The sequence below is a fragment of the Delphinus delphis genome, chromosome 7, assembly GCF_949987515.2.
Source record: "Delphinus delphis chromosome 7, mDelDel1.2, whole genome shotgun sequence".
Classification (NCBI taxonomy): Eukaryota; Metazoa; Chordata; class Mammalia; order Artiodactyla; family Delphinidae; genus Delphinus; species Delphinus delphis.
Genome location: NC_082689.1, coordinates 8,465,665 through 8,484,848, shown reverse-complemented (window position 1 = coordinate 8,484,848; position 19,184 = coordinate 8,465,665). Strand labels below are relative to the sequence as shown.

The window sequence follows — 19,184 nt, the reverse complement described above, 5'->3', positions numbered from 1 at the left end:
GCCTAACCGGTTGCTTCCTTTCCCCCACCCTCCCTCCAGGGCCCCCTCCACCTCCCGGATCAGTTTCTGCAGCTTCCCTCTGTCTTCAGCCACGGCTGTGGGGCAGGTGACAGATTCCATCTGCAGACTGACCTCTGCCTCCTCGGGGACCTCACTCGACCACCCCCGTCAAGGCTTGAGACGTCAGCAGGAATCTGCTGCTGGGACTCTGCCCGAAGGGCAGGGGCTGGGACAGGTGGAGTGGGCCAGACTGGGTGAGCTCTGGCACTCCTGAGAGGGACAGGCCCAAGCAGCCCCAGGGGAGCCTGTCAGACTGACGGTGCAAGCTGACCAGGGGCTGGCCTGGCTCCCACCCCAGAGTCGAGCACTGAGTATTTAACTGTCATCCATTTCCCAGGCTGAGTCTGACCGAGGCACAGATCAAATGAATCCATGATGACAAATTGTTCCTCTCAATGGACCAGATTCCACTGGCAAACACTCTGCTGCCTTTGGCGGCGGTCTTCCCATTGTCACCTTTGAACCCTCCTGGGTTCTGGGGCCTATGGATTGGCTCGCCACGTCACAGGAGGCACTGATCAAGCTTCACATGCGTCACCTCTGTAATTCCGTGCTGCCAGGAAACAGGTCTCAGGGCGATAAGCCACCTGCCCCCGGTGACATGCAGGAAGTGCAGACCCACAGACCCGACACTGCCGCTCCAGTCCCTAACCCTGGGCTCAAATTCCCTTCCCAGAGATCACTGTGTCCACCCCTCATTAGACTCCTAAAAAGACCCCGCAGCTTCCAGGTGAGAGGTCAGTGCTGAGGCAGGGCGGGCTCTCCTCAGCCAGGCCAGCACTAGCCCTCCCTCAAGGCCATGCTTGCAGGGCAAAGCAAGAGAACACAGAAGCCTGGGCAGTGAACTACCTGGTGCCCTGCAGGATGGGTGGTCAGTGGGACTGTGGGTGGCCCTCAAGAGCAGGCTGACAGGCCAAGGGGGGCTTTGGGCTGCAGACCAGACCTTCTTCCTGCTCTGGTACTTGGGAGGGGCTGTTACTAAGGCGCTGGTCCCAGGGTTCTCCTCTGGAATTCTGCCTGAAAGGCCCTTCACAGTCCCTCCCTGAGGCTTGCAACATCCAGGAAAAATGCTATTGAGTGCTGGCTTTCTCCTACCCCTCCAATGGGCCCTCGAGCCTTAAAGAAAGGGCTCCTCACCGGAGTCTCAGGGGCCTGGGGTCCAGCTGGGGTCCTTAGGCTTCCTACCACCTGCCTCTGACTGTACCTGAAGGCCTCCTGGCCTCCCTGGGTGCCCCTTGGCAGGAAGTTGCTCCCTGTCACTGCTTTCCCTGAGTGAAGGGCAAAAGGGCCTGCCTCCGGAGCCAGGCAGGCTTCCTGGGTTTGCCTACTATGAGACCTGACCCACTGGAGGCGGCACCTCCATTTCCTCCTTTGTAAAGCGGTAATAATAGCAGCCTGTAGGACTCAGTCGTTTCACGCAGGGGCCTAGACCGTGCTTGGCATATTGCGCTGCTGATGAATGTTAGCTGTTATTTACTGGACTGTGAAATGCTTCTGTTTCACTACTGTGGGCCTTTTTTTTTTTTTTTTTTTTTTGCGGTACGCAGGCCTCTCACTGCTGTGGCCTCTCCCGTTGCAGAGCACAGGCTCCAGACATGCAGGCTCAGCGGCCATGGCTCACGGGCCCAGCCGCTCCGCGGCATGTGGGATCCTCCTGGACCGGGGCACGAACCTGTGTCCCCTGCATCGGCAGGTGGACTCTCAACCACTGCGCCACCAGGGAAGCCCTACTGTGGGCCTTTCTGAGGCCCTACTGTAAGCTCAGTGATGGGACCTCACCATGGAACAAGGCTAGGACAGACATTACCTGTTAGAGGATTCTGGAAGTCACCTGGATGGAACGCCCACCACCCCAGACCCACCCGGGCCAAGAACGCCCCTGTGAGTTCTCTGTCTTTGTGCAGCCCACTCCCCAGGAGTCCCTGGGTGTGTCGTACACAAACAGATTAATAAAGGCTTAGGGACAAAAAAGGTTTCGAGTGAAATACTTGTTGATGGATGAAAAGGAAGTTTGGGCCGGCAGAGAGGCCTTTCCTTGGTGGTGAGGAGGGGCTTCCAGAGGCAAGAAGGACCCCAGAGATGGAGAGGGTTATTGTCCGGGGACACAGAGAAGGTTTCAGGGCTGAGCTGCGGCCTGGGCCGGGGTCCCCACTCAGGCAGCCCGGCCTCCCCCTGACCTCTGCGCGGGCTTCTGCTCTCCCAGCCCCAGTCCCTCTCCTCGGTAGACCCAGCCTTAGGTAGCTAGGTGCGGGGGTGGGGGGCGGGGGGTGTTAGGGGAGAGGGCAGAGGGAAACAGAGAGGGGAAAGGAAGCCCTGTCTGCCTCTGCCTCCCCCACCCAGAAAAAGTCCGGACGGGGCCGGAGGGAAATGGCTGGGCCCCGCGCGCCTGGGGAGGTTGGAGGTGGGTGGGGTCCCGGTCCGCAAGAGTCCAGAGGGGCCGGCGACCCCAGGGAAGCCCCGCGGGGGAAACCGCGTCCCTGGGGGCGTGAGTGACCCTCGTGGGCTCCGAAGTCCTGACTCAGCCACTCACGCTCAGGCCGAGTGATCCTGGGCGGCTCCGGGCGCTCCCGGGGCTCGGGCGCCACCCCCGGGAAATGGGTAATTGCCGCCCTGCGCGGGGCTGAGGGCTCGGCGCGCGGCCGCGGGGATGGAGGGCCGGGGGCGCCGAAGGGGTTAAGGTACCTGGGCCAACGCCTACCCTCCCGGCCCCTCCTCCGGCCGCGGGGAAGAGGAAAGCCTCGGCGGGGGCGCGTCCCGGCCTCCGCCCATGCCCGCCCCCGCCCGCCCCCGTCCCGGTGCCCATCCCGGTCCAGGTCCCCGCCCGCCGTCCCCGAGCCGCGGTGCCCAGAGCTGCGATCCGCGCGCCCGGCTCCGCCGCCGCCCTGGACCGGGCCGCCATGTCTCTGTGGTGAGTGGGGCCGTCGGGCCGGGGGACCCGGGCTGGGGGCGCGGGGAGGCATGCCCCGCTGGGTGTCCCGGGCTGGCCTCACTTTCCCGGGCACAGATGGGCTGGCACAGCGGTGGCCGGAGATGCCCGGCTGTGCGCGACGCCTGCACCGGCCGGTCGGCGACCGGGGACCGCGGGGCCCGTGCGCTCAGCCCTCCCCGGCGGCGCCTCTGCTCCCTTACGCCCGGGCACCGAGGCACGCACATCCACTCCCGCACCCGGGGAGTTAGCGACGCAAGGTCTCGCCGGCAGCTGGGTCCCGTCCTCCATTCCGAGGGCCTCCTGCGTCCTGGGCGACCCCCGTCCTCTACCCTCAACCCCCGAGTGGCTCTCCTTCCTCCCGGGGAGCTCGTGCCTCCCGCCTGCCCACCTATCCCCTTCTCCTCTCCTCCCGTTGGGGTTTTTTTTCCCACAAATGAAGTGGGGTGGTGCAAGTGGAACCAGCCTGGAGTGGAGGAGGATGACCCCCTCTGTACTTCCTCCAGTCCGGCCTCCCGACCTGGGGTGTGGACGGCTTTGCCGAAACCCCCAGGGCGGGAAAGCCAGCCCAGAGCACTCCGCTCCCACCCCCTGGGAGGATCCGGTCTTGGGTCACATCCCTGTCCCAGCACCTGAGAGGATCCAGTCTTCCTCCAGGAAATCTTGGGACCCCATGGAAAATTGCCGTCCATGGGGCTCAGCCTTCACTCGCCCCGGGTGCCTGCCGCCTGATCAGCCGGTCCTGAGGCCACTCCAGGCTGCTCTACCTGGTTCCTGTCTCACCACTTTACAGTCTGTCTCTCCCATATCTCCCCTCTTGGCACTCAGGGCCATCTCCCTGCTGGGCTGGCCCTGTGAGGCTACACTTTTCTGGCCTGCCCCCCCGCCACGCCACCGGAGTCCCCAGCTCCTATGTCTCCACAGGAGAGTACATGGCAGGGGGCCTGGCCATCCCCAGAGTGTGAGCTGAGGAGAGAGGGTCCTGGGGTCCAAGGGCTCAGGGTCCAGGGACTCAGGGCCCTGGCTCTGGCTCTGCGAGCACTCCTGGAAAAGAAAAAACTGATTTCTGCTTCCGAAAGGGGTGTGGTGAGGTTAACTTGTTATGAGGGACCCTGGAGAGTGGGGATACAGCTGCGAGCTGGGGGACTTCACCTCTCCTAGTGGGCGTATGGGGGCAGTGGGCATGCTGGGAGATGCTCGCCCCACTTTCAGGCCTCTGTCGACCGGGGGACGGGGGAGGGACAGGCTTCTTCAGGTCCCAAGTTAGAGCCGGCTCCCCAATGTCCCCCACACTTTTTGAGCAGGTGTACTCTCTGATGGTTCACCAGGCTTGCACAAAGCAAAGGGGGTGCCTGGGGGAGAGGTGGGGAGCAGGGCAGAGGTCATCCTCGGGGAATCACAGCATTCCCCCGACTCCATACCCACTGTGTGCCCGGCACTGCAGCTAGCGCTCCAATTGCATGCTATCCTCATTTCGGAAAAGAAGAAATCATGGCTCAGAGAGGTTAAGGGAGACCCACTGGACCTCTCCATTCAGCTTGTAATTAGCAGGACCAAAATCTGAATCCTAGCAGCCTGACTCCACAGTGTTTGTACTTAAGCTCTGTGCTGTGTGGCTCCCCTGGTCCGGGAGGAGGGAGGTCAGCATGAGAGAGGAAGCAGGACCCTCCTCTGACCGCTCAGGGGCCCAGGGACTTGAGTCTGTGTCCAGGGTCCACTTGCCCATCTGGGACTGCACCTCTGTACAAGGGGACTGACTCATCCTTTCTTCTCTCCTCTGTACCATCCTCTCCCCACCTCACTACCCGCCCCCACCCCAAGGAAGAGAACCATCTACAAGAGTGTGTGCCTGTCGCTGGCCCTGCTTGTGGCTGTAACAGTATTCCAGCGCAGTCTGACCCCCAGCCAGTTTCTGCAGGAGCCCCTGCTACCCACCCTCGGGTTACAGAAGGCCCAGAAACCAAGCGGACACCTGGTGAACCCTGACAGCTTCTGGAAGAACCCGAAGGATGCGGTCACCCTCACACCCATGGTTTCACGGGGGCCCCAGGCCTGGGATGTGACCACCACTAACTGCTCAGCCAATGTAAACTTGACCCACCAGCCCTGGTTCCAGGGCCTGGAGCCACACTTCCAGCAGTTTCTGTTCTATCGCCACTGCCGATACTTCCCCATGCTGCTGAACCATCCAGAGAAGTGCAGCGGCGACGTCTATCTCCTGGTGGTTGTCAAGTCCGTCATCACACAGCACGACCGCCGCGAGGCCATCCGCCAGACCTGGGGCCGCGAGCAGGAGTCGGCGGGCCGGGGCCGCGGCGCTGTGCACACCCTCTTCCTGCTGGGTACAGCCTCCAAGCAGGAGGAGAGGGCCCACTACCAGCAGCTGCTGGCCTACGAGGACCGCATCTATGGGGACATCCTGCAGTGGGACTTTCTTGACAGCTTCTTCAACCTGACCCTCAAGGAGATCCACTTCCTCAAGTGGCTTGACATCTACTGCCCCGACGTACGCTTCATCTTCAAGGGCGACGATGACGTCTTCGTCAACCCCACCAACCTGCTGGAATTTCTGGCTGACCGGCGGCCCCAGGAAGACCTGTTTGTGGGTGACGTCCTTCAGCACGCTCGGCCCATCCGCAGGAAGGATAACAAATACTACATCCCCGGGGCCCTGTACAGCCAGGCCAGCTACCCGCCGTACGCAGGCGGAGGGGGCTTCCTTATGGCCGGGGGCCTGGCCCGGCGCCTGCACCACGCTTGCGACACCCTGGAGCTTTACCCCATCGACGACGTCTTCCTGGGCATGTGCCTGGAGGTGCTGGGTGTGCGGCCCACGGCCCACGAGGGCTTCAAGACGTTTGGCATCTCGCGGAACCGCAACAGCCGCATGAACAAGGAGCCCTGCTTCTTCCGCTCCATGCTCGTCGTGCACAAGCTGCTGCCAACCGAGCTGCTTGCCATGTGGGGTCTGGTGCACGGCAACCTCACTTGCTCCCGCAAGCTCCAGGTGCTCTGACACCGGGCGGGCCGCCAGGGTAGGCTAGGGCGTGTGCCCTCGAGCCCCGGAAGGCATGAGGCTGCAAGTGCGAGGCCAGGGCACAGCCTTTGGTCTCCGCGGGGAGGCGGAGGGGTGGGCCTTAGGTGTCCCCAGGTGTGGTGGGGTGCAGGTAGCCAGAGCTGAGGCCCGGGAACGTTTGGAACTGCCCAGACTGGAGACAGTCCTCTGGGAAGCGAGGCCACTGGCCCCTGGCAGCCCTCCTAACCTGGGTCTGTGGCCTGGCTCCCTCTGACCCGGTGGGAGGCCCTGGTGGCCTCTGGAGGAACCCTGTGCTCAGGTACCTGGGCTGGACCTGCCCCTGGATGGGTCTGCGGCTGCCCTCTCACCTTCACGGAGAAGATTCTCCTTCTCCTGTGAAATGCCTCAGTCTCCCCACGGGCCCAGGCAGCCCTTTCAGGAGAAGCTGAGCCCTGTGCAGGCACACAGGCCCTCTCACGCCCCTGGGTCTCCTGGAGACTGAGCCGCAGAAGGCCCTCAGCACACCCCCGCCCCCTGACCTACCTGGGGTTTGCTGCCCAGTCTACTCCCAGTTGGCTTCACTCCTAGCTGCGTCCTGTGATGCTCCCTCCGGCTCCCGTCTGTCTGGAAGCATGACCGGCCACTCTGACTACCTCAGCGATTCTCAGAACCTCTGGATGGGCTGCAGCCCCACCTCACCCCCTGACGCAGGGCCAAAGAGCAGTGCTCCGGCCCCAGCAGTCACGGTGCTGCCCACCCAGCCCAAGCCGAGGGCCCTCCTGCAGCCCCGTGAGGCCTGGCTCCCCAGCCGGAAACCAGCCGGTTCGACCCTGGAAGTGGACATTCCTTTACTAATGTGAAGTTTTATTTATGAAGAATTTGGAGGGAGAAGGGGCCAGGCCTCGGGAGAAGGTGGTGTTCTTCCCTCCACTTCCCTCATTTCAGCAAGACACGACCTGCCTCGGCCACTCTTCCACCCACAGCCACAACCCTGCCCCGGCACCCCCGTGCCCGTCCCAGCCCCGCTCCAGAACCCTGCCCAACCTGCACGCCTACTTCTGCAGGGCCTAAGCAGACCAGCATTCGCCCCTGTGAAGGGACGGCGTGGCCCTCGTGAGCCGCCCCACTCAGGTTCAGGGGTCCTTGGGGGTGGCTGCAGAAGGATGCCACCTCGTATCAGGATCGAATCACCTGGGAAAAGATTGAGGGGTCGACTCTATTTTCTCAATAAAAGGGGACTGATTTTCTTTCTGGTGTGAAAGTTCCTGTCGCCATCTCCGTCGGAGGGCCTGTCTGGGGCCAAGGTTGCTGGAGATTTCTGAAGACACAGCTCGTTCCTTGTTCTTGGCTGGTGGGTACACAAGGACCCTTTGAAGGACCTTAGAGGGAGCTGAGTGCCAGGATGAAAGCAGAGTCAAGAAAGACGCCCCCTGGGTGGGGAGCGGGGTGCAAGAGAGACCTGCCACCCGCAGAGTGTTCCCAGCGAGCGCCAGGCCAGAGCCACCCCGAGGCCGGTGCTGGAGAGAGTGGGGTTGGGTCGGGGGCGTGCAGGGCCTGGTGGGCTTCCTGACGTTCCTTCAGCCAGCCTGGAGCCTTGGTAATGTTGACAAGCGGCACTGAAACAGTGCCTGTGTGGAGTCTGGTGTGAGCGGGACCGCACTGTGCAGGGAACCTCGGCCTAAACTGCGTACTTCCAGGCTGGCGAGGGCAGCCACCAGCAGGAGAAGGGGCACTGGGGCTGTAGTGGGCAAGACAGCAGCTCCCTGCCTGCGCCCAGTGGGTCACATGCCCTGAGAGGGTCACTTACTTATTAATGCCCACGCTAGGACTCTCCTCCAGGTGAGTGAGAGGAATGGCTAGATCCTAACGTAATGCACTGTCTTAGAATGTTAAGAATTTCACGACGGCACAGCAGAGAGTTAAACTGGGCACAGGGCCCTTCTGAGGCGGAGCCTTGTGACTGTACAGGTCGCTAGCCCTGTCTGTCCATCCCTCACCCTCTGAAGCCAGGGGCTGCAGAAAGCAGGGAGGGGCTCTGTGGTCTCTGCCTACCCAGGGCTCAGTCCAGCGAAGCCAAGAGCCATGGAGGGACATCCAGGAAACGGAGGTGGAAGGGCCACTGGACCCAAGGCCCAGGTGGGGGTCCAGAGGCAGCCTTTGTGTTCAGCTGCCACCTGAAGGATGCTGGGCAGGTGGAGGGGAGACAGGTGGGTGCATGCCGAAGCAGATAGGAGCCCCTCTGCAGTGCGGGGGGCTGCGGTGGGTGAGGCTGCAGGTGCTGGAACAGGGCTGTGAGAGGGGAAGGCTGCTGGGGACCTCAGGCCTTCTGGGTTGCAGGAGGGTGTTCAGACTCGATCCTGAGAGAGAGGTACGAGGAGCGGGGCGGGGGCCCCTGGCGGCACACCCCTTCTTCTGGGCTCGCTCTTTCTCCAGCTGAGCCGCACGCACAGGGAGATCTCAGTGGGAGCAGCAAGTTCCCAGCATGGGAACTTCCTCAGGCTCTGCCCCATGGGGACTCTTGTTCCTGACCCCATTTCAAACCTCAGGGGCCCAGGCTGGGCTGGCAGAGAGGGCTGGGAAAGGGGTGAGGCGCCCGCGTTAGCACCGCAGAAGGAAGGGAGGAAGTGCGGGGAGCCCACCTGAAGGGGCTGGTGTAACAGGACCCCCAGCACAGGGCGGGGAGCACCTGCATCTTGAAGGAGGAGTGGGCGCTCGCCTGTGGTGGAAGGGGAAGGAAGGACAGTCCAGGCTGGGAACACGTGCAGCAGCCCAGAAGTGCAGAAAAGTGGGGCATCGGGTGGGCAGTGCTGGAGATGGGAGGAGCTGGGCGGGGTGTCCTGGTGTTGCACCCCACAATATCTTTCTTCAGTCTTTAGCCGAAAATGGTATTGAAGGTGGTGGCTTGGGCCATTTCGGAGAGTTTTCCTGGGTATCCTCCGTGCATATAAGAGGTATGCATGTTATTTAACTTCTGTTTGTTTTTCTCCTGTTAATGTGTCTTTTATTATAGGGAGGAGTCTCCACCCACAACCTAGAAGGGTAGAGGGAAAATTCTCTTTCCTCCCTACAGAATGCTACCTCTCCCTTTTGGAGCCCACCCACTCCTAAATCGTCTGGACCCTCAAGGACATCCTTAGTCCAAAGTGTGTTCCCTGGAAAGTCTGAGCCGCCTTCTTCAGCTGCTGCCTCTCCCCCAACACGGTGACACGGTGACACGGTCCCCCGCACCCCAGTCCTGTGCACTCTCAGGCGTTATCTTCCTGGCAGAGGCTGTAGCGGGGCGCACGCTTCAGACACAGAGTGATTCTCTTAATCACCCTCGCTAGCGCTGTCATCCTTCCCCAAAGAGCAGAAGAAGCAAGCTAGGGGTGCTGGGTCCCGAGACTCCCAGTCGGCTACACAGCCTCCTGGGGAGCCCCACAAACGCACTCAGGTTCTCTTTGTCCCTGGGAAGCGACTTTCCAAGCCTTCCCTGACAGTAAATTTTAGTCACTCCTCAATCAGATCCTGGGGAACAGGTAGGGGTGGGGGGAGGTGGGTCTCAAACCCTTTCCTCCCCAAGGGCCCTGAGCTTCAAATGCAAGACACTTCCCCTCCTCCCCAGCCACCAGCCCTGCATTCCTAGGGGCCTTGGGAAGAGGGAGCTTTGTCAGGCCACAGAAGGTCCGGGCAGTGGGTGCTCTCTTTGCCACATTTACATAACTAAAGAGACCACTCAAAGAAACCTCCCCTTAACAAAGAAAGCCTGTTCTGAGGTGACTTACTCTGTCCACCTAAGCTAAGAAGCAGGGAGGGAAGCTTCTGGAACCCTGTTATATACGACGGTCAAGTGAAGCAATGGAGGCTCCCAAGAGTAGGGTCCCACAGGTATCATGTGACAAGGCACTACTTGAACTCGGGTCTCTGCACCTAACCCCTCACCCACTAACTTCCATGTGTATTTGTGGGGTTTTGCCCAAAAGCCCCAAAAGTAGAAAAATGTGATGTCCCATGAGTGATTGGAAATTGGGTATTTTGGGTTTCGGGGAGCCCAGCAGTATTAGCACTGTAAGAAGTCTTTTTCCCAGGTAGTTTTTTCAAATATTGTGAAGAAAAACTTTTCTGTTTCAGCGAAACACTATGCACTGTTTAAAGCACAGCCCCCAAGCTGTCTGCTTCTAGCCCAGTTCATGATCTTGGAGCTCTTCTGCACCTTTTTTTAAACTCACAGGAAGTGGGGGAGGGATAAATTGGGAGTTTGGGATTAACATACACACTACTATATATAAAACAGATAAACAACAAGGACAGCACAGGGAAGTATATTCAATTTCTTGTAATAACCTATAATGGAAAAGAATCTGAAAAAGAATATATCTATATATAGACACACACACAAAACTAAATCACTTTGCTGGACACCTGAAACTAACACAACTTTGTAAATCAACTATACTTCAATTTTAGATCTTTTTAAATAAAAAATTTTAAGAAATACATTGTAAATATAATAATAAAAAAATCGCAGGAAGCGAGAGCTTCCATCAACTTCGCTCCCCCCTATGGAAAAACCAGTTTTGCCTCCGTTTGCAATTCAATTCCTTCTCTCCATATAAATTTGTACTTTTTGACAAGTCTCCTGTGAACCAGTTATAGCATCCACTTGTCCTCTTATGAATAAAATAAATCTTTACCTCGCGTTCATTTTTATACCTGTAGGAGTTAGGAGTTTCTTTTTCTGAAAAGTATCTTTTACATTTGCTTCTATATTAAAACGAATACAGACACATTATGGAGTAGAATGCAATTTTTGCGTATATTTCTGATACAAAACTTGCATCTCGGAATAAATGTTACACCTTCCAGGTGAGCCTGGAGCTCAGTCCTTTCCGGAGGGGCTCAGCCCCGCTGCTCATCTGAAAAGCAACCTCCCCCCGCCCTCCCCGCCCCCGGGAACTTTGGAAAAACGCTTGCGTCCAGGGCCCAACCAAGGCCGGTTACATCCGAAGCTCGGGGGCGGGCGCTAGTCTAGGTGTTTTAAACAGTTGGCCAGGTGACTCCGGCGGGCGCCCCGGCGGGGATTACCTGACCCTGCAGAGCCGCAGGTGACCGCTCAGGAATCTCCTCGCGCTTTGCTTTTCTCTGGTGCCGAATCTAACAGGAATGCCCGGAATTCCTGCTCCCGCCCCAGGCTGGACAAAGGGTGCGGGCGTCGGAGGGCGGTCAGCCCAACCCGCGACCCAGAGGCCATCGCTGAACCACCTGGGCTTTAGTGGGGACAATCGCGCTTTGCCGTCGGAGGTGGGGGAGGCAGGGGTGGGTGGTGGCGGAATCCACCAGATCCCGGGGACCTGGTTAGGAGGGGAGGAGCGCGGCATCTTCCGGTGAGACCTACCTGCTGGCCCGTGACGCGGCCGTAGAGGGGCGAGGGACGCACGGCTGCAGGCAGACCCCTCTGCGCCGGCTCCACAGCAGCGGGCCGTGGGCGGGGCCCTGCGAAGATCCAGGGCGCGGGGCGGGGCCGGAGGGCTGGAGGCGTCCGCGGGGCCAGAGCGATGCCAGGAGAGGGCGGGGAGCGCCCCCAGCCGACCACGTTGGACATCGTGACAATGAGGGGAGGGACGATTAGCTGTTCCGTGAAATCTGTAACTTGGAATACTTGTAGCCCAAGTTATCCGCGGTACCTAAGGCCATGCGTGCCTCAAAAATGCCAGAAATCTCCACGCCAGACTGTACAATAGGAATTGTTTCCTTGTAGTGGGATTCCAGGGGGTTTATCTTTTTCTTTTAGCTTATCTGTGTAAAGAAAGCTTTCTACCCTGAGCGTTTATCACTTAGTTGAGGGGTAAAGTTTAGGAGATACACGTAGGCCAATATTCGGACAGACACGGTGGACTTGGAGGGAGGGAGATGGCCACCTCGAGGAATGATTCTTGTTTTACCCACCAAGCATGAGTGCAGCCTCTTGACAGAAATCGCCTTGGCCCGCGCACCCTCAGAAGCCTCCTGAGATCAGAAGGAAGGCCTTATATACCTGGCAACAGTTTGCTGTCCTTGTAATTGTTTACTACCTAAGCTCGCCTAGACAACTGATACAATAATCCGCATGCTATAAAAGCTGACGTATAGCCAGCCTTGCTTAGGATAAGTTTGATTGCAAAGGACATAAAATTCAGCTCAAGCTGGTTGAAACTTCATTTTTTTTTTTTTAATTTATTTATTTGGCTGCGTCGGGTCTTGGTTGTGGCACGCGGGATCCTCATTGCTGCGTGTGGGACCTTCCTTGTGGCATGTGGGATCTTTTCAGTTGCGGCATGCATATGGGATCTAGTTCCCTGACCAGGGGTCGAACCCAGGCCCCCTGCATTGTGAGTGTGGAGGCTTAGCCACCGGACCACCAGGGAAGTCTCACGCTGGTTGAAACTTTAAAAGCAATTTGCTGGCTCACATGAGTGAAAAGCCAAGGGCAGTCACCTTCAGGGTTGGTCTGATGCCGCTGCTCATCCAGGATAAAGGCACAGTGCAGCCTCCCCACTTGCCAGATCTGCACTCAGGTTGCAAAAGCTGCATGTTGACCACCATACTGAACCCATGCAAATGGTCTGCAAAACTTTGAGGCAGGTCTGGAAACAGCTGACCATACACCATTGCCACCTGCAGTTAGCTGAAACCAGCTGCTGGTTGAAAGGTCAGACTCAAATCAGGCAGCCCAGCACATCCAGACCTAGTCAAACATTTCTTACTAGATTTGTTTTATGTAATTTGAACCTATGTTCTTTGGCACTTAAAAAAATAGAGAGTTACTGATAAAAATGTGTCTTTTATAATGAAGACTTATGAGCCATTGTGAATCACAGTACACTCAGCATCCCCCAGTGATGTCCTACCTGCTCCCAGGAACCTTCATATTTGATGAGGTTTCACTCTTATAACTACAGTGCACTGTATGTCACAGTTGACCTTAAAATAGGGAGATTATCTGGGTGAGCCCGATCTAATCCCATGAGCCCTTAGAAGCAGAGAACTTTCTCTTGCCAACAGGAGAAATTGGAGAGATTCAAAGCAGGAAAAGGATTCCACATACAATAGCTGACTTGGAGATGGAGGTGGCCAAGTGACAAAGTGTGAGGGCAGCTTCTAGAAGCTGAGAGCAGGCCTTGGTTGGCAGCCAGCAAGGAAGTGGGACTGAATCAAAGATTCATATCAAAATCTGTACCATGCTCAGCACGTACGTCCTTTCTGCACAAGAAAATTTTACCACAGAAATTACCCACAAAAGTAAACCAAATGACAAGAACAATGACAACAATCCTAGCCTCTTTCTTAAATAACTGTGTGCCAAAGAGAAAATGAAAACTATAAAGGCAGATTGTTTTGAAATCAGGGCTACCACATACTTATGTTTGTGAAGATAACACCAATTTATGTCATTATGACTTCAAAGGTGTTAGGCCTTGACCCTAAAGCAGTTGAACATTGTGAAATTTAATAACTTTAAATGCATTCATTATCTACGAAAAAAAATAATACAAATAATTGAACTAATATTTCAACTCAAAATTTCAGGGAAAGAACTTTAAAACAGACTAAAGCTGGAGTTCCCTGGTGGCCTGTTGGTTAGAATTCGGAGCTCTCACTGCTGTGGCCCGGGTTCAATCCCTGGTGGGGAACATCCCACAAGCCACATGGTGTGGCCAAAAAATATTTTTTTAATGAAAAATAAATAAACAGACTAAAGCAAAGCCAGAAAAAGGAAACAATAGAGACATAATAAAAATGAAAGTTGGGCTTCCCTGGTGGCGCAGTGGTTGAGAGTCCGCCTGCCAATGCAGGGGACACGGGTTCGTGCCCCAGTCCGGGAAGATCCCACATGCCGCGGAGCGGCTGGGCCCGTGAGCCATGGCCGCTGAGCCTGCGCGTCCGGAGCCTGTGCTCTGCAACGGGAGAGGCCACAACAGTGAAAGGCCCGCGTACCGCAAAAAAAGTAAATAAATAAATAAAGTTGAATTTAATGAATTTGAAAGCAGTAGAATTGATTAAATAAATCCAGAAGTTGTTCCTTAAGAAAAAAAATTGACGAATCAAGACCACCATGAGATATCACCTCTCACCTGTCAGAATGGCTGTTACCAAAAAAACAACAAATAGCAAGTGTTGGCGAGGAGGTAGAGAAGAGGCAGCACTTGTGCACTGCTGGTGGGAATGTAAACTGATGCAGCCACCATGAAGAACAGTATGGAGGTTCCTCAAAAATTAAAAATAGAACTACCATATGTCCAGCAATCCCACTTGTGGGTATGGAGACCATTTCTCTGTTCCTCAGAAACCATTTGATCCAACAAATTTACTTCTAGGAATACACTGAACAGAATTCAAAGCAGGGACTCAAACAGATATTTGTTCATCAGTGTTCATAGCAGCATTATTCACAATAGCCGAAAGGTGGCGAGAGCCCAGATGTCCATCAAGATGAATGGATAAACAAAATGTGGTATATGTCCAATGGAATAATATTCAGCCATAAAAAGGAATGAACTTGCAGGACTTCCCTGGCGGTCCAGTGGTTAAGACTCCATGCTTCCATTGCAGGGGGCACGGGTTTGATCCCTGGTTGGGGAACTAAGATCCCACATGCTGCACAGCATGGCCAAAAACAAAAAACAAAAAAAGGAATGAACTTGCTACAGAATAGTACATGCTACAACATGGACGAAACTTGAAGACATTATGCTGGGTGAAATAAATCAGACACAGAAAAGACAAATATTGTATGAGTCCACTTATATGAGGACCCTAGACTAGTCAAACTCATAGAGACAGCAGAATAGAGGTTACCAGGGGATGCGGGGAGGGAAGAGTTTGTGTTTAATGGGCACAGAATTTGTGTGTTGGGGATGATGAAAAAGTCCTGGAGGTGGATAGTGATGATAGTTGCACAACATTGTCTTTGTACTTAGTGCCGGTAAAGTGTACACTTTAAAAAGGTTGAAATGGTACATTTTACCACAATAATAGATGAAAAGTAGATAATTTTTTTTTTTTTTGGCTACTTTGGGTCTTCCTTGCTGCGCGCAGGCTTTCTCTAGTTACGGCGAGCGGGGGCTACTCTTTGTTGCAGGGCACGGACTTCTCATTGCGGTGGCTTCTCTTGTTGCGGAGCACGGCCTCTAGGCGCGCGGACTTCAGTGGTTGCAGCGCGTGGACTTCAGTAGTTGTGGCACGTGGGCTCAGTAGTTGTGGCACGCAGGCTCAGTAGTTGTGGCTCGCTGGCTCTAGAGCGCAGTCTCGGCAGCTGTGGTGCACGGGTTTAGTTGCTCCATGGCATGTGGGATCATCGTAACATAACATCATCTCTATCCCCTTGTATATCTCCTCTGAATTTCCAGAATCCCTTTCCAGTATGTTCTAGGCTGAATTCTGCCCATGAGGGGCACCCTCACCAGATTCAGAAGGCTGAAGGAAGTAGAAGCCATTCCTCTTGAGAAGCAGCTATGGGTAAGCAGCAAAAATCATCACTGGTGTCTTTCCTTAGCTTCTGGGGTCCCCCTTGCAAGACCCCCACTTCAGTGCTGTGGGCAGCTGAGACCCTTAGTGAAAGCTTCCAGCAGCTCCAGGTGTCCTCCTGGGGAACCCCTGCTTTGGTCCTGCTGGCACCTGGGATCATTGGTGACACGTTCCCTGCCATCCCCTCACTTCCAGCGGCTTCCTGTCCTTTCCTCCCCCAACCCCTCCAATGCTTCTGCAAGTCTCCATTTCCCTGTATTAATCTCTTCTACTTGAAATACCTGGAGTGGCTTCTGTTTTCCTGATTAAACCTTGACTGATACATACAGTACAGCTTGCATATCCTTGTTTGTGCTCATGAACCCATGGGCCACTCTAACTGTAGCATAAATTCCTGCAAGTGAAATTTCCAGGTCAATTTAAATTTTGATAGTGTATTATTCAGCTAGTGTTGCCATAACAAAGTACCACATGGGACTTCCCTGGTGGTCCAGTGGTAAAGAATCCACCTTCCAGTGCAGGGGACGCAGGTTCGATCCCTGGTCAGGGAACTAAGATCCCACATTCCGCAGGGCAACTGAGTCCATGCACTCTAGAGCCCGCGTGCCTCAGCTAGAGAGCCCGCGTGCCGCAACAAAAGATCCTGCATGCTGCAGGGAAGATCCCAAGTGCCGCAGCTAAGACCCGACGCAGCCACATTAATTAATTAATTAACTTAAAAAAAAAAAGTGAAGTACCACAGACTGAGTGACCTGAACAACAGAAATTTATTTCCTCACAGTCTGGAGGCCCATAGTCTGAGATCACGGTGTCAGCAGGGCTGGTTGCTTCTGAGGCTTCACAGGTGTGTCCAAATTCCTCTTCTTATAAGGACACCAGTCATAGTGGAGTAGAGCCCACCCTAATGACCTCATTTTAATTTTATTACTTCCGTAAAGACCCCATCTTCAAATACATTCATGTTCTAAAGTACTAGGAGTTATGATTTCAACATATGAACTGGGGCAGGGGACAACTCGGCCCATAACAGATAGCAGCTACCAACTAGCTCTCTCCCCAGAGATTTACCAAACTACATTCCCTACAGCAACGCACAAGTGAGCCCCGTCCCCGCACACCTGCTGACAGAATGTTAGCAAACTTGGTGATCTTTGCCAATCTAATAGGTAGGAAAGGTACAGAGTGTTGTTTTAACTTGCATTTCTCTTACTCTAAGCGAGGTTAACAGCTGTTTCCTGAGTTTATGACTCATTTGTGTTTCCTTTTCTGAGAATGGTTTGTTCTCAAACTTTGTCCATCTTCCTATTGGTGTATTTGTCTTTCTCTTATTGATTTGTAGAAGGGCTTCATTAAAGCCATTTATCCAATATGCTGTGCAAATATTTATCTTTCAATTTTGTTCATAATTTTTCTGCAATGCAATGATATTTTATTTGTATGTAAATTACCCATCTTTTCTTTTATGGCTTCTGGGTTCTATGCCATTCTCAGAAAGTCCTTTCCAACTTTGAAGTTATAAAACAAATTTTCCCATAGTACTTTATTTCATTTTATTTTTTGGCCACGCGGTATGCAGGATAGTTCCCTGACCAGGGATCCAACCTGTGCCCCCTGCCATGGAAGCGCAGAGTCTTAACCACTGGACCGCCAGGGAAGTCTCTCTTCTAGTTCTTTACTATTTCACTTTTCACATCGATACTTTGATCCACCTGGAACTTATTTTAACGTAAGCCACGAGGAACAGTGTTTTCTCTCGGCAGGTATTTATCCAGCTGCCCCGACATCAGTCTGCCTTTCCTGCACCAACCTGAAGTGCTCTATTTATTATCTACGGAGTTCTCCCGTGCCCTTGGGTCCCTGCCTTTTAGTCCACAAGGAAATGCAAGGACTCATGGGGGAGCGCCTCCTGCTTAAAATGGAAGGCCCACCCTCCCTCCTCAAAAATCATCATTGGTGTCTTTCCTTAGCTTCTGGGGTCCCTCTTGCAAGAGGGTGCAGCCCCTGCACCCCTCTGAGAGCCCACCTTCCCAAGCCCCTCAGGAACACTCTCTTCTGTGGTCAACATCTAAGTATTGCTTCCCTACCCCCTCTCAGTGGTCGTCCAAATGGACTCAAGTCTCTCACACATTAAAAACAAAAACCCTCCTTCAATTCTGTGATCCTCTTCAGCTACTGCTGTCTTTACTCTGGCCCTCAGACCCCAGGTCTCTGAGAGCATCAGCCACTTACGGTCTCTCATTCCCATCTCCTGTTCACTCCTCAATCCACTGAATCAGCTTGCACCCCCGTCAGCATAGCGTCGGGAGGGAAGCGAAACTCTGGGCCATGCTCGGTCCTCTGCTCTGTCCTCCCAATTCTGAACCACCACAGGCTCAGTCCACATGGAGCAGGATTCTGGCTGGACAGGACGTGGCTCAGGATATCCACGTCCACATAGAGCCCAGGACAGGGAGGCTGAGGGCAGGAGGTTTGGGAGGTAGCCACCTGTCGCCCTTTCACAAGTGACCAGTCGGCAGTCTGGGTCTCTCCACAGATGCTGCAGTTTGCTTGAAGCTCCTGAAGAACCAGTGGGGTCTGCAGGGGAAGTGCCCGGTGGTTGCTGGGAGGGTGGCATACAGCACTTCCCATCAGTGGACCGGGCCCTGGGTCCAGCCGCCTGCATCAGCATTTTCCCCATTGCCAGTTTGCAGCCTGGAGAAGACTTGTGGGGTCGCTTACAAAGCGGAATGTGCTTATGAAGTCAGAATTGGGATGATCGCCCAACTGAGGGGCAGAGGGCTGAGGTCAGGAGCTGTGTACTAAGGAATTGGGCCTCCCCAAAGAGAAAGATCTGGCCTTGGTCCCTTTGTCCTGGCTCCTGGGAGGGAACTTCCAAGGCCTTGGAATCTCCCCAGTAACAGGAGATTATTTGTTGTTCATGGTGGACCCCTGGACCACACCAGATATTTTATTCTAAGAAAGTGACTTATCATGTGATATAAGCTCATCCTCCAGGGACAGGAGGTGGGTTGGAGACTACGTGGGCCCTGATTCATTCCTACGTAATGAAACCCCCATCCAAATGAAATGGAAACCGGACCTTGTGGTCCTTGCCCCCCATGTCCTCTGCGTGCCTTTTGCCTGTGGAAAAACTTTAGCCAAAGAACAAGTTTAATCAGAGAAGTGAGAACATGCAGAAACAAAGGAAAACAGTCAAAGGAGACCAAATAATAATAGTTTGGTCATTAAACAAAGTCAAGGACGTTTAGTTCCTCCTCAGGGGCTATAGATACTATTCTGAGCCGTATCCTGCGAGCTGTGTTATAGATACTGAAAGCCCCACCAGGTGGAAGAAGTTAACTACGTGATGACCAGACTGTAGCCATGACATAAGCTGCCACAATTCCAAGAACAGGCCTCAAGGCGATGGGAACAGACCAACCCTGGAACTGAAGATTAACTGTACTTAAAACAATCAAGATGACGCTTATCAGACCACCGATGGCCAATTTCAAGATGACTGTCAGAGCTGACTGTGCTGTTTCTGCATGTAGCCCCCAGCCTCCGTCTATAAAAGCTCTTGCCCCCTGATTGTCAGTGGGGGAGTCGGCCTTTGGACGGGAGTCCACCCTCCCCTCCAGTTGCCGACATCCAAAAGAAAGCAAAATTTCTTTTCCACCAACCTGGCCTCTGTATTGTCTTTTGAGCGGCGAGCAGCCG

The 19,184-nt window shown here is 54.7% G+C and overlaps 1 protein-coding gene across 1 annotated transcript; it reads left to right on the top strand.

The window, feature by feature from the left end:
* The first annotated feature begins 2,879 nt into the window (after nucleotides 1-2,879).
* On the top strand, nucleotides 2,880-7,243 carry B3GNT7 (UDP-GlcNAc:betaGal beta-1,3-N-acetylglucosaminyltransferase 7). Its single transcript, XM_060015490.1, has 2 exons — nucleotides 2,880-2,968; nucleotides 4,808-7,243. Exons 1-2 carry the CDS (start codon nucleotides 2,958-2,960, stop codon nucleotides 6,000-6,002), a joined length of 1,206 nt encoding a protein of 401 aa, XP_059871473.1. The 5' UTR covers nucleotides 2,880-2,957; the 3' UTR covers nucleotides 6,003-7,243.
* The last annotated feature ends 11,941 nt before the right edge of the window (nucleotides 7,244-19,184 follow it).